At 38.4% G+C, this 14,807-nt stretch overlaps 1 protein-coding gene across 1 annotated transcript in view; it reads right to left on the bottom strand.

The window, feature by feature from the left end:
* The window catches only part of CNTNAP5 (contactin associated protein family member 5), a 412,329-nt gene that overhangs the window by 46,538 nt on the left and 350,984 nt on the right, over positions 1-14,807 (bottom strand). Inside the window, exons 15-18 of the mRNA XM_077181609.1 lie at positions 12,074-12,230; positions 3,186-3,313; positions 2,837-3,007; positions 545-763 (exon numbers count right to left, since the gene is read on the bottom strand). Of these exons, the coding sequence (XP_077037724.1) occupies positions 545-763; positions 2,837-3,007; positions 3,186-3,313; positions 12,074-12,230 (675 nt within the window). The remainder of the gene's footprint in view (positions 1-544; positions 764-2,836; positions 3,008-3,185; positions 3,314-12,073; positions 12,231-14,807) is intronic.

Genomic DNA, 14,807 nt, shown 5'->3' on the forward strand with positions numbered 1-14,807 from the left:
ATTTTTCTTCCCTCTTTAATTTTCTTTTTTCTTCTTTGAAAAATCACTTTCAGATAAAACACCTCTATTTGCTTTGACTATGTTCATAGTTCTCTCACTCATGGACTCTCTCACCAAATAAGGGTTTTGGTGGACATGCTTGAAGGAATAGAATTTAAAGACCATACTGTCATCAGGCTTTGCCCCAGAAACTTATACGAAAAATTTCTGACTTTTACAATGTGCCTCAAGAGAGAGGTCACATTTTTTACAGCATTTTACACAGCCAGCGCTGCATAACAAGAAAGGTTGTTAACTCTTTGGCAATAAGTACATTTTAGGAGTTTGACCCCAAGAATACCATCAAGTATAGCTTGACGGTATTCTTAGACTAAACTATGGTTTGTGCTTTGAGTGTTGTTCATGTTATTCATGTTGCCTGTGCAGGAGTAGAAGAAGCAGCAAAATCAAGCCACCACATGCACGCTCAATGGTGAGATAAGAGCATTCATCACCAAACTATATGAAACAGTGTTATCTACAGGAACCCTTGGATTGTCCCTACCTACAAATAACTGGCTGTTGAGCTGCAGGCGGAAGTGTCCCTCAGCAGGGGCCTCCAGGACCTTCTTGGGGAGGTTGTCCACCTGCAGAGAGGTTTGCTTGAGGTTCCTCTCTGCCCGCACGTAGTGCCACTGGTTGTCATTGAGGGCTGTGGGAGACTGCACAGTGGCTTCTGTGGGGCCATTTCCCACGTCTATGGAGAAGGTGATCTCCTTGGGGGCTGCAAGAGATAAACAGATGTTAAGAGGAAGTGAAGGTCTGAACTAAATAGTGGTTTTGACATCAAGAAATCTTACATAAATATAGGGTCCATTAACTTTTATGTCAGCAAATAGTAGAGGATCATTTACCTCCCATCTCCTACACAGCAGCTTATAAATAAATTTCAGCCTGCAGCCTCACTGTTTGATCTCTGCTGTGATTAGGCTTGGTTGTGGGTACCCATCTTTTTTGCAATAAAAATCTCAGTGATCTAGAAATGGCACTTTTCTTTTTGAAGTAAAAGTGCTAAATGCTGCACAAAAGTCACACAATATTCCCAGAAGATTTTCTACAAATAATGCTAAGATGGGAGCAAGGATGAAGATCTTTCCAACTAGATCTTTGAAAATGCAGGTAATTAACCATTACATAACTTGGCTGCATGTGGTACAAGAGAATACTAGAAGCATTTGTTTGCCTAATTCTGACCCAAGATGCACAAAAAAATTGATGGGCGAAACTACTCAATGGGTGATCCTAAACTAAAGCTGTATATGTAACACACATCTAGAAATAATAAGGCTCCTAGAAACAAGACAACAGTTGAAAAACAAAGCCACATAAAGGAGTCCACCTTCCTCTACTGGAAGCCTGAAAGGGGTTAGTACTTTTTAACATTCTTGCGACTGATTATTTTCCTCTTCCTAAAATTCTAAATGCACCACCATGGCCAAGAACCAGGTCCACAGATCACACAACCAGAAGGTTGTGGACTGAAAATTCCTAAAAACCTTGTTATTTCAAGCCCAAAAAATTGGATAGGTCTGGTTTTGGAAGCTGCTTCTTAGATAGCTAAGATGGGAAATGCTCATAGGGATAGACAAAGATCTATTCTGAACCCCTGCATCTGCTAAGAAGTTGTTTCCTTTTGAAGCACCTGCTCCATGGAGCTTCCTTGATACAAGGCCTTTAGGCTGCAAATTCCATCTGGTAGCAAGAAGCACAACAACAAACTACTGATGAGAAGCCTAAGTCTAAAAGATTTTTTCCCAAACTTTTAAATAACTCATTTCTCTAGGAGTACAGATGTAAACACATCCAGAAGCTTTCACTGAACAATCCTCTTAGTTTACAGTATTTGTTATATTTGATGCCATTTTTACTTCTGTATCCCTGAGAATAAAATGCACTACACCCTGAAGTGCAACCAAATTGGACCTTGATGTGCAATTAACAGTAAATCACACCTCATTACCTTGTGATAATCCACCATGACATTTACCACTGGTTTAATGAATCAAAGGGCCTTGGGGCCCTGTTTTATTAAATTTTATTTTGGGGTTATTATAAGCATATTATCAGACGCATAGCACTCAGTTTGTTTTCCCTCAGCTTGACAGAATTTGGAATACACATGTCATATTTAATGTCAAAGCCACTGTACTCTTTTGTCACTAATAAATATTTGAAGTCATCACAAGAGGAGTGAGGCAAAATCTCACTGATTAAATTCCCTGCTATTTTCCTAATACACTGAGTAGCAGTTACACTGAACTCACTTAATAGATTTTGAAGTATTCAAGATCCATTACAACTGTGACTAACTTGTATTGAATTAGTGTCCTGTCCTTCATAAACTCACACCTAGTAGCTGTACCATACACCCTGAGTTCCTTTGAAACACTAGGGCTACATCAGACTGGGTATGTTACTGATATGGAAATAAAAATAACCATCAGAATGGTTGAATTAAATTTTTCAACTTTCAACTAGAAACAGCCTATAGGCACCAGTAGTTTTTTTTTCCTAAAGATATTTAAAAATAAATATCAGTGTTGAAAAAATAAATTCATACTCTTGTTTAAGAAAGATAAATCTAGCCACAGCAAGATTAAGTGTAATGATCAAGTCTATAAAGGGAAACTCTGACAGGAGGAGTAGGTAAGTCTTGATAAAAGAGTCTTTATGTCTCCATCTTATCATCTCCAGGCACTTCCAGCCATCTAAAAATTGCAGAAAATATGTCCTTCCCAGTTCTCTGCATCTGTCAAATTGGGCAAAGGCACCGAGATTTCGGAGCAGTGAAACTTACAGCTTATTTCAATTCGTATGAAGTCTTTAATGCCAAGGTTTTCCAAGAACACCCCGGACAGGGCAGTGGTTTTGAAGAAGAAGGAGATGTCCGCGCTGACCTCGGCGTGGAGCGTGGGGAAGTGCAGGTAGGAGGCCTCTGTGTTGAAGGAAGCAGCATTCCAGAACTGCCCTGCAAACACAACCCCCTTCTCTATAGTTAATTGGCACAGGACAGCAGCTGCAAGCTGCATGTGGAAAGCCACCTTTTATCAGAGAAACAGTCTTTTTGTAAAAAAATACAACAACAGCAACAACAACAAAAAAGGAACATTCTGTACCTATGGAAATTGAGAAGAGCTAGTACTCACTGTCTCCATAGCAACGCAAAGGGCCGATTTTCCAAGCAGCCTCAGAATTTGATCTGTTTGTGTCAGTGATCACAATCTGAGTTACAGGCAAATGGTCTTTGAAAACAAGGAGGCCAGTATCATTTGTCCTGGATTTTAATACACAAACAGAAAGAGACAGATTAACCACAGACAAACCCCCCAGCATTCCTCATGCAAGAGAATATTTAAAAGATGCTTACTTAAAGAACTTCTGCAAAATTACCTGCAAGAATTATGACAAGTACACACTGTTTGAGATAAATGTAGGATAAATGCTTCCATGTAGGCTCTGTGTTCACATGCAATACTGACCACTGAAGACACCATTTGGAAACATGATACTGGCTGGGATGGGCTGTAAACCTGCTTCAGCTATGCAGAACTACTGTGAAGCTGAGGAAGAGCACTACCATGCTGACTAATGGGCATTAATGTAAACTAGGCTCTACAGGGCTTCCTCAGCAGGATATATTTGCTGTGGATCAGGTCTAAGTCCAAGTCTGCATTTCTGTAAAGTCATCTGGAGACAGATAAGGGTGTTTTATGCTGGCTTTTTGCTTTACTGGAGCAGGAAGAGGACAGGTGATGCCTGATCCAGCCCACTGTTAGTGAGGGGATGCCAGACAATTACTGATCCAGCTTCAAGATGGCTGGGACAGGCTGACCCTGCACACTGCAAAACCAGCTGAATTGGCAGAGTGAGTTTGGACTGAATCGATCCTTTGCACTGCACGCCGGGGATATTTTGGTTCAGCAACTGAAATACTCAAGGCAGATTTACTGCATTGTCGAACTTCTCATGTTTGGTTAGCTGGGCTTGTTCTTAGCTGTGACTAACTTACACATGGCTGCTAGAAAGGAAAAGGAAGTTTGATTCTTAAAGGATCATTTCTTTGTTTTTATTCTGAGTCAGCTGGACAAAAAGTTGTCCCCAAAATGCAGTGCGATGTTTCGTGGTAGGTCCTTAAGCCGACTGAGTGGCTTTGGCTCTGGCAGGGTACACAGATGTGCATTCATCCCACTGCACTTCATGAGCCCAGCTGAGTCCCCCAGACACCAACCCTCATCTTACCAGAGCAGAACTGCCCTTCTGAGGTCTCTCTCTATTGATTGATAATAGAGAGGTGTGTGCTAATGAATCTCCACAGTGATTTTCTCAAGGTCAAGGTTTGCTGTACATCTGGGCACATAAGTGTGGCAGAGCATCCTTCATGGAACCAAATCTCAATAGTTTTGGAGAAAGGATCTCTACCTCTGCACAGCCCAGCAGGGTCTGGACTCAACTCACCTGTCTGCTCATAGCTGAAAGACCACATCCTGCACATGGGGATGGCAACCCATCCAAAATGCCAGGAACCCCAAATTTATACCCACTGCTCCTCCAGGCAGGTGGGACACAATGCCTCAGGAAACAGGTATCACTGTTTTGAGTGCTGACACTGCCAGAGCCTGACACCCCAGGCAGGATACCAGACCTGCCCATATCCTCCTTGTAATGTCAACTTCTCAGTGTAGTTCCAGATACAGGAACAGACACAGACTTCTAGCAAAGAAACAATAATCAGGACAAACACTGCAGCTGTGCTCTGACACACAACCTCAAATGTTTGCTTGGCTAAGTGCTCTACTCTGATTAATGTTAGACAAAAATAGGAGCATTTTGATCTTTTTCATAAAGGCTGCACACATTGCATTTATTTTTCATTGCTTATAATTGCATGCAGCATAGTTAATTGTCTCATAATGCCAAGGGGAAAAGGAGAGGTACCCTCTTCAATGCTAACATTTTCTTCTTGCTCCAGTGGGTGTCTGACATGCAAATAATTACAGACAAAGTGCAGCAAGATGAAATTCCCAGGCACAAGGCAGAGTGAGGCCTTCAGTACAGACTCAGAAGGAAAACTATCATGTATGAATCAAAGGTACATGGTCTCTAAATCTCCTCAGTATCACACTCATAGCTTATTGTATCAATATTTGAAATTTAGGGTAAATACTCTTAACAGACTATGAAACTACTGTGACAAAAGCGAAATTATTTGAGTATTTCTTAGGAAGATAATTAAATAAGGCATTCCAGTGATGGGGGAAGAAAAGTAGGCAAAATGAATGAAAAAAAGGCAGAAAGATGCATAGTAATGGGACATGAAATATTCACTATACATGTGAGTAACTAAGGTCATGTTTTCCTTCTTAAAATAATTTTTTTAAAAAATTGAAAAAATATTTAGGGAGGTTTCCTGCAAATTTATTTAAATTTTAAAAATGGTGCAGTCTTTTTACTAGCTATGATCAGCATTAAAATAAAAATCAGTATCTTTCTACAGCTAGCACTCAAAATATCTACAAAAAACCATGAAATGGTGACATTTTAAAGATATCTATTCCACATCTCTGAAAACTGCATTGCTTATTAGATATTCTGCTGTACTGCATGAAGTTCTTTTATATCAAATTTTATTACTGAATTTTTACTGCTTATATGCCAGTGTCACAGTGAACTTTAGTAGCATAGCTCAAGTGTGAGAGAGAAATATATTCTAGAATTAATAAAAATCCTCACTTCTTTGTTAATGCCTTGAAAACTCAATCAAGCTTCTCTTCAAACTCAAAAAGCACATTTTATGCATTTTGTTCTCTCACACATGGAAAAAAACCCTCATATCATGATATGTATTTTCACACAAGCAGACACTGAAATAAAACCTATCAGAAAAGCATTCTGTCCTTCAGAGAACATGTCAGTGCGAGGAACAACATACCTATTGTTGCAGCTAATTATTATTATTTCATAGTAGGAAATCAAGTTTTTGGTGAAAGATCAACACCTAAGTGATTTCAGCTAAGAAAAGCAGAAAAGAGAGTGGAAGACATTGTGAGTGTTTCAAATTCCTGGTATTCCTTAAATTGAACTGATTTCAGACTCCATTTCTCACAAAGCACCACAATTCCTCTTCTCTATGTGCTACACCACGGCAGCCTCTCAAATACAATGTATTATTCCTGAGAGAGGAGCAAAACAGCTTCGTGTACCTGTACAATAACTTCCTGGAGGCACTGCTGTGGCACTACAAAATACAAATATACCAGGGTTTGGACAAAACATTTGAAATTTTGCCTGAAGGGGGCTTGGGGATCATTTTTCATCTACTACACTTTTCAAATAAAATTTCTATTTTCTGATAAAAAGCATCTGCACTCTGATGTGCAAATACATGATTTTCTCTTTTAAACAAAAGTAAAACCTTGTTATGTTAATATTTTTGTATTTTTTCCCAGAGCTCCTTTTTACTTTTATGTATTTTAATTTAGCCCTTCACACACTTGAAACCTGATTATATTTCCTTTTCCACAGCTGCTTCTCAGGTTAGCCACTACTTTTTTTCTCCTAAGTGGATTTCACATTGCACTCTGTCGCTGCTTCCACCAAGCACACCCCTTGTAAGTTAAGTCCTGATTTCACAAAAATCAAGGCTGGTTTTATCACTTTCCTGAAAGGAGTCCTCTGCTCACCAGAAATGGCATGAATAAATTAATAACTTTGGAAGTCAAGCTCGTGCTTACTGGACTTGGCACTCGATTTGGCACAAAACCAGATGAAAATCTGAATGTTTTGAGGGTGGAAACAACACTCAACAAACAGATGTTTTTCTGAGCTCTTTGCATAAAGGATAGTGTCAATTTGTCTTTCCACAAGCAAAACCCAAACCAAACAAATCCAATAATGCCCTTTAAATTAAATCACTGAAAATTTGTTGTTTATGGGTATTAAATACAGTTGGACGTCATTTGTTTATCCACATCTGAAGATTAATGCCTACATCTACCCAAAGGTCTTCCTCAACAAGCTGTGAGCAAGTCACATCAAATCAAATGCTCTATGTATGGACCAATTCAAAAAAGACAAAAATAATTTGCTACTAAAGGTGATAGTACAGCAGCTGGGTCTTTCAAGATGTAGTAAAGGCAGACTCACACGTAAACGACAAATAACTATTTGGATGGTAACTTTATGAAACTATTTTTCTTCTTCCTGGCTACTACTAAAAGTGTGCTCAACAAACCCTTGCTCGATGGTGTTCCAACAGTGTGAGCCATCATAAATTGCTAATCTCTAGGTAGCCATTTCCATATTTTTTGTAACAGATGGTAGAACAGTGGTGCTATTAAATATAATTTATTCTCATATGATCCCCTATTGGTATATTTTTCTCTTGCACATTAATGGAAACTCTGGTGGGATCTGAGCCACAGTAGCTCAGATATTCAGCACAGATTTTCAGGAATACCATACATATGGGGAAAAGAATACTACCATCAGCAGATGGCCAGGAAACTCATAAGGAATGGGCCTGTGATATAGGCTTCCATCAGGAAAATTTTTGAGGCCTGTGCAGGATATATCATTAATAATCCAAAGGAATATATTTTAATTGCTATCTTACCCATGAGCCATATAACCAAAAATGCTTTACTGGGTAAAATAATGTACATTCATGATAAACTAAAAAAACACCAGCACAAGGGGACATACCTAACAGTTGAAGGCAAAGATGCACTGGCTGTATTTGGCTGAATTAGAGATACAGAGTTTGGCAATTAGTGTAATGAACTGATTTTCGACATCTCAGGGACCTGCTACAGTCAGCTCTCTGCAGGCAGCTCTTCCTGGTTGTTGACACATGTAGTCATGAGGCAGATATCCAAGACAACCCTGTACAGGCCAGGTCACCTCTGGCAGGGGTTATTTATGAGCTCACAGGTTCTCTGGAGTTGCCTGCACTGCTTCTCAGGGAAAGGATTCAGTGTGGGATAGTGGTTGAGCAAACAAAACCTGTCAAATCTGGGCTCATCAGGGTTTCTCTGCCCTTCCAGTTTTATCACCCTGGCTCTGGCATAGCTTAGCACAAATATAGCTCATCCAAGCAGGGCTTCATTCACTTCCATTTGGCTTTGTTCCTCCTCAAACAAAGCTCAATGTACTCATTATACCTCTGGGAGACAAAGCGGGTCTGACAGTTGTAATATCCACCCTCTATTTTGTTCCCCTTCTTATCACATCCTGTGGTTTTTCTTATTCTTCTAGTGCCCCAAAGCCATGATACAGATGTGAAGGCATCTTACTTTGGAAATGGCAAGACTCAAAGATTTAGTTGCCCAATGAAGATTGTTCTGGAAGATAAAAGAGAAGGATACTCCTCCAGTTTGAATAATAAGACTGCAGAATAGAAATAAAAGATGGCCGATCAGCTAATTGTTTGAAGGAACACCATCCATCACACTTTGCTGAGATGCCTGAGCTTCTTGTACAAAATGAGTTCCAGAGATGCCTCTCTTTCTGTACAAAATAAAAAGCAGCATAGTTCTCCAAATTCACAAAGTTTCCAGGTGAATACAGTCAGCAAGGTTTGGTTTGATGACTGGCTTCACTCTAGGTCTGCATTTGAAGTGGAAAACGGATTCCAGAGAGAGAGACCAAAGTAGCAAAAGGACTTCAGGACAGTCATGTGCTTCACCTCAGAATGAAAGAGTTTCCTCCCACTCAAATCCAAGGTTTGGTGAGCAGTAAGACCTTAACTGCCAAGGCAAGAGAATTTTGCTTGAGATGAAAGATAACCTGGGAAAGGTATTTGAAGATCCAAAAGATCTCATGATAACACTATCCTGTCAGTATTTCAGTAATGCTTTATTCTTTAGGTCAGTTTATCACACTTCCCCAATCAAGAATGCATTTTTGTTTGAAACAGGGTGTATATTTTGAAAGACAATCACTAATATGTCTCATCTGTACAGAGCTTGTCCCAACCTTTAACTTTTGTCAGTGTGGGGGAAGAGAAAGACAGAGTAAGACAGAGGAAGACAGAAAGAAAGACAGACAGACAGAAAAACAGACAGAAAGAAAGAACATTTTCTGAACTAGGTTTAGCTTCAGCTTTAAGGCCACTGGATTTTTATGAATATTTTCACCCACTAGCAAGTGCTTACAGCAGTCAGAAATCTTTCCTTTTTTTGGCAGCAGGCAGCCAAGGCATGTCTTACACTTTTTCAGATCCCTTCTTGGGTCAACAAAAAGGATGCAGTTGCAGGTGCTTCTGCTTCCTCATCAGAGATCTCCCATTCTCCAGAAAACACCATGAAGATGCTCCACTATTCTGAAGTGGCAGATTTCACTGTCATCCTACTGTGGAGTTTGGAAGCATGATGAGCCATATGGAAAAAGATAATTATCAGTACAATGGTTTAATAAAAACAAAGATGAAAAATATAAAAGCCTTCCCAAACTAGAATGCTTAATTATAGATTCCTATTCATCTGGCCAGGGAGGCTAACTTGATGTCAAGTAAGAGCCCAAAAATAGCAGCTGGCTCAGGTGTCTGCTCAGAAATAATTTAAAAGGCAGCATGCCTGGAAGTGCATATTGTGTGCTGCCATATTGCTGTATCTGGCACAGGATTTGGCAGGTCTGCTTTCCATTGTTTATAATTTCTTTTGCTGCTCTGAGAAATTAGTAGCTTCTTCTGCACTCAAGATTTAGTCTAGGGAAAACAAATCAAAGCAGAATCCTAGGACTGTCTCCTCTTCAGGAGGATGCTTCAGCTATTCTGGAGAGTTCCTACCTTGGAGCAGCATGATTTATCTAAAAGGAGCAAAAATGATTTTCTGGTTTTCCACTCTGCAGCACCCATTTTATTTCATGCTGAGACAAATAAATGCATCTACTGCTGTCTTGTTCCTTCCACTATAATGTATAGCAGGTTAAAGTCACAGTTCAGATCTCAGCAGGTTTCAGATTCGAATGCTCGTTATATATCAGGAGGTCAGTGTTCTAGCAGGGAAACACAAAAGCAATCTTCAAGAGGCATGAAATTTCTTATGTTTAGAAACCCTCCATAAAGGTCAGGGTTTTTTAGCTTTTATAAAGCCAACCTTCAACTTAGAATACTGCCAAAGTAAAATTTTCTCATGGATTAAAAACCTAAGCAACTGAATCCCCAAACCAACAAACAGTAGGCAGTTTATTGGAGGTAACTTGTAAGCATATTCTGTTATTATCATGAAATTAGGAGAAACAAGTAGCTCTCTGAGCTGCCAAGTTAACGATGCATGATTTCCAACATCTTTCTCCCATGAGGGTTTTCCAAAATCTAATAAAAGTGTACGCTTCCTTAACTTCCTTCTTGTGGGCATTAATTGATTTTTTCCCCTCAGACTGGCATAAATTTTCATAGAATGTGTAATTTGTAATACTTTTGAGACTTCTCCTTCTCTGTCCAAGATGTTTGAAACACGTCTGCTTGTTCAAAATCATTGGGGGTGTGTGGGGGGAAATGGAGATAAACACTCACAGCATAACTTGTTTAGGTCTCATTTCCTGAGGAGACTAAGCTGAAATAGTATAAAACTGCATTTAGCTTTCACCTTGCATTGGTTTGTAAGACCTAATGGTGCAGTGCCCTGCAGTCTAAGAATGCAACCCCAGTGTCTGCCAGCATAACACCCTGCTCTGCTTGAGCAGTGAAAAATGGAACGTGAATTATGAAAAGAGCCAAGCACCAGCAAAAACAGAGCTCGTGATGCTCATGTGAAAACCTCATCAAAAGCCCATCTGATAACCAAACATTAAAGAAAAGACAGATTAACATGCACAGCCATGTTATTCAATACAAATGACATTCATAGGCCAATATTTACATAAACATCTTCCTGAAGAAATCTCCTTAAAGCTATAATTTTTGAAAGTGAGTAGTGACCTCAGGGATTTCAAGGGTCCAAGCAAATAATCACACTGTCTAGAAATCAATCAACCAAAAAAGCCCAACACATACAGTGACAAGTAATTTCTGATTTTTTTTTTTTTTTATGTTTTAAGACCCTTTACCATTCCTTTCTACTCATTTTAAGTGAAGGTTTCACAGGGCTAATTCAGACAGTGTTTCAAACACAGCAGCCTATGACAGCAAGACATTTCTTGTCTACTTCCATTATTCATAATTTCTGAACTACTCAAGGTTAAAATATCTTTTTTTTCAGACACAGGACAGCAGATCCTATCAGTGAGTGGCCTAGAAAGGAGACTGAGTGAGCAGAATTTTCACATGTATATTCAATGTTTCAAACTGTACTTCCAATAACACTCATCTAGCATTTCAGTTCCCTCAAACACATTTGGAAAGTTCACCAACTAGCTCTTGGTGACTGGAATGTCTCTGAAAGTGCAGAGAATGACAGAAGATTGTGAGGTGGCCTTCCCAGATCCATGCAGCATCAGAACACAACAAAGGTCAGAACCCAAAGAAAGCTTTGAATTTTCATGCTGTGACTCTAAAACTTCCTATGGAGACTGAACCAAAATCTACAGAAGCCAAACAGCTCTCCCTGTGGACCTTAAAAAGCTTGATATCCAAGGTGAAAGAAGGTTAAAGTGCATTGTACTGTTTCATAAGAAAAATATGAGATTGTTTAGTAGTACATATTTCTTGTTTAGCTGTATCTGAATTTTGCTGTCTAGGCCTCAATTTTCTGCTCTGTGTACACTTATGAAACAAGCTCATAGGGCCTTTATTTGTGCAATGCTCCAGGAGAACCAAACTTTTAAGCAAATAAAATTACCCAATTTGGCATTCAACAAAAAAGATTTTTTTTTTGAAGACCATGCATCCCAGCAACCTGCTTCAGCCATATATCTTTGTTCAACATAGGAATTTAAGGTAAAATCAGAAGTCCAAATTCTAGTTTCATTTTCATTCTTATCAGATTACACTCAAACTTCCTGAGCTGTGAATCAGGAAAGATTTAGGCCTTCTTGCCCTACCTCCTATCCCTAACTCTTCACACAGACACTGCTATACACATGTTAAAATTATTACCATTCTTCTCTATCTGCATCACAGTTGCAAAAATATCTCATATCCAGACAACTTTCTTCCAATCCACAGGCACACTGCTGAATGCCCGGAAGAGATCCTCCCCAGTAAAGGTGCTTTTCACTGGCACGGCCAACCCACCAAGCAAATGGCATTCCATCTGGATGAAAGGGAAAAAAGAGGGCGGGAAAGAGAAAAGAGAAAGAGAGAGAAAGAGAACTTGATAAGCAAACTGGATTCTCCCGAGAATGCAAAAGAGAATGGAGGTGGACATGTTAGACAACACTCAAAGAAAAAGTGCAACCTGCAAAGTAACAAACCATAAACTTTGCACCAAGTTCCATTTTATGGAATACATGTTGAGAAAGCAACGGTTCTGTTGTAATCCCATTAGGGCTCACCTGCCAGTTCCTCACGAGAGCCTTAGCACCTTTCAGCTGCCAAGACTTTGGAATGTGGAAGCCAACACCAGTGTTTGCATCAGCTGTGTCCAGTGGTTTTTGTGTGATCACTGAAGGAGACTGAAAACAATTCTCCTGCCACAACTCACATCACACAGATTGAACTGTACCACACAGTATTGGACAAGGACCTCTTGTAGTGTCAACTGCTTTTGCAGGAGCCTCTAGCCCTTGATCAGGATTTCTTACCTTAGGAGTCAGATATAAAGAACAAAAATATACAAAAATAACACACTGACTGATATATTACTATGAACTTAGCACAGTTCCTCTCAAAAGTAAGACTAAAATTTCTATTGATTTCTTAGGGAGCAAGATTAGAAATTTTAATGTGCTGTTCATGGATGAAATTTGCAAATGTAAAATTAGATAAGATATTAAAAAAGGTAGGACATAAGTGGGAAAAAATATTTCCCTGCTTGGGAATCAATTTATCTCTGAGAAGCTATTTTCTGCCTACAGGAGTTTTAAGATTTATGTATTTATATAAAGCGAGACAGTTTTTTTGTTCACATTTCAGAATCCATTATGCATCAAGCATTAAGTATTAATAGTCAGATAGAGTAAGCAGAATCTGATATAATGAAATTCACAGATGAACATTTTCTAAGACTGACTTTGTCTTCCAGCTCAGCTAACTTTTTCATTGACTCCTTAATCCTTAAATCAAGAAATGTAATCAGTTACACATACAGGTAGATGGCAAAATTTAACAAAACTGACATATCAAGATTTTTTGATCAAAGGAGCTTGGAAAAATAAACTGTATGGCTAATGAAGAAAGATGCATCAATTTATTCTTCTGTTTTTCTAACATTACTAGTGGGGAGTATTTCTCATTATACAAGGCAAGAAAATCTAAATTATGAAATGCAATCAAGGTTAACTGTAGAACGTAGGAGACTAATTAAAATGAGTTTTAGAATCACTTGGCAAAATTAATTCATATTTATTTTTCTTCTAAGCTTAGACTACTGAACTGTAAATTCATAAAAAAAGGAAAATAAAAATAGGAAGAGCAACTACATTCTCATGATACCAACAATTAAGACATGACGAATTTGACCAATACCCAGAGGTACTCATTAGAAAAACACAAGCCAAGTACATCTAAGGATTCATCTTACAAAAATGTACACATTCATTTTAGGCCTCATATTATTGTCAACACATTTATATTTTCTTTCTTTTCTATTCAGCTGATTTTTTTGCAGAAGTTGATTGCTGCAGCCACTGAAACACTTCTATACTATATTACTGGGAAATTGCTCAGTAAAGCTTGGAATAGTAATGTTAATTGAATAAAAGGGTGATTTGTCTAGGAGTAGAAATAGATATACAGAAGTGCTTAATCTAATTTTAAAAGTGCCTATTCTGGGAAAAAAAATATTTAGATAAAGATAAATTCTTCAAGTCAACAGCAAATAATGGTGTTCATTAATCAAATATAATCTGTGTCAGTTTCCTTTGGTGGAAGCCATTATGTACTTAAACATAACAGAGAAATAAGCAATCCTTTGCATGTATTAAGAAAAAATAATTTCCTGACATCTTTTTCAGATCTGTTGTTATTTGTTTCATTGAGCAATACCAAGCAAACACATGCATATTCAGACTTATGTTATAGACTGGGGAAGTGGTAGAAGCACCACAGTTTGAGTCATGTACAACTAAATTAAATACAGTGCTAAAAAATCGAGCAGTCAACATTGTAAGAAACAATCTCAGATTGTCAAGGGAACAGGCTATAAAAAACCAGTGTATTTTCCAAAATTCTATTTATTAGGCAGAGTTCTGCCACCTTTACCCAAGACAAGTTAATTTTTTTCACTAACGAGTCCCCTAGAAATCAATTTTAGTATTAAATAAAATTATGTCCTGATTCTTCAAAACTGTTTTCCACCTGTTTAGTTTTTAACACATGAGAAATCAGAGCTTTTCAGCAGAGCTCTTCCAAATCTATGGTACTTCATCAACACCTGCAGAGTTTAGGAATTCTGAAACTTATATTGTATGTCATATACCTGTTATGTTGAAGTAAAACAATACTTCACAAACAATGCCAATCAATCTGAGTTCTTTCCAGAAAGTTTTTCCATATACCTTGTATTTTCCATAATACCTTGGCAGAGCTGGAGGATGTCTTGCACTGAGGCTGAGCTTGGCCACCTTGTGCTGATTAAAATTCTTTCTTCTAAGTCTGTAGATTTGTTGCAGAATCTTCACTTCTGTAATCATGCTACTACAATTTTTTCAAAGCATTATCAATTCTCCAC

Source organism: Agelaius phoeniceus, chromosome 7 (genome assembly GCF_051311805.1).
Source record: "Agelaius phoeniceus isolate bAgePho1 chromosome 7, bAgePho1.hap1, whole genome shotgun sequence".
In the NCBI taxonomy this organism is placed as follows: Eukaryota; Metazoa; Chordata; class Aves; order Passeriformes; family Icteridae; genus Agelaius; species Agelaius phoeniceus.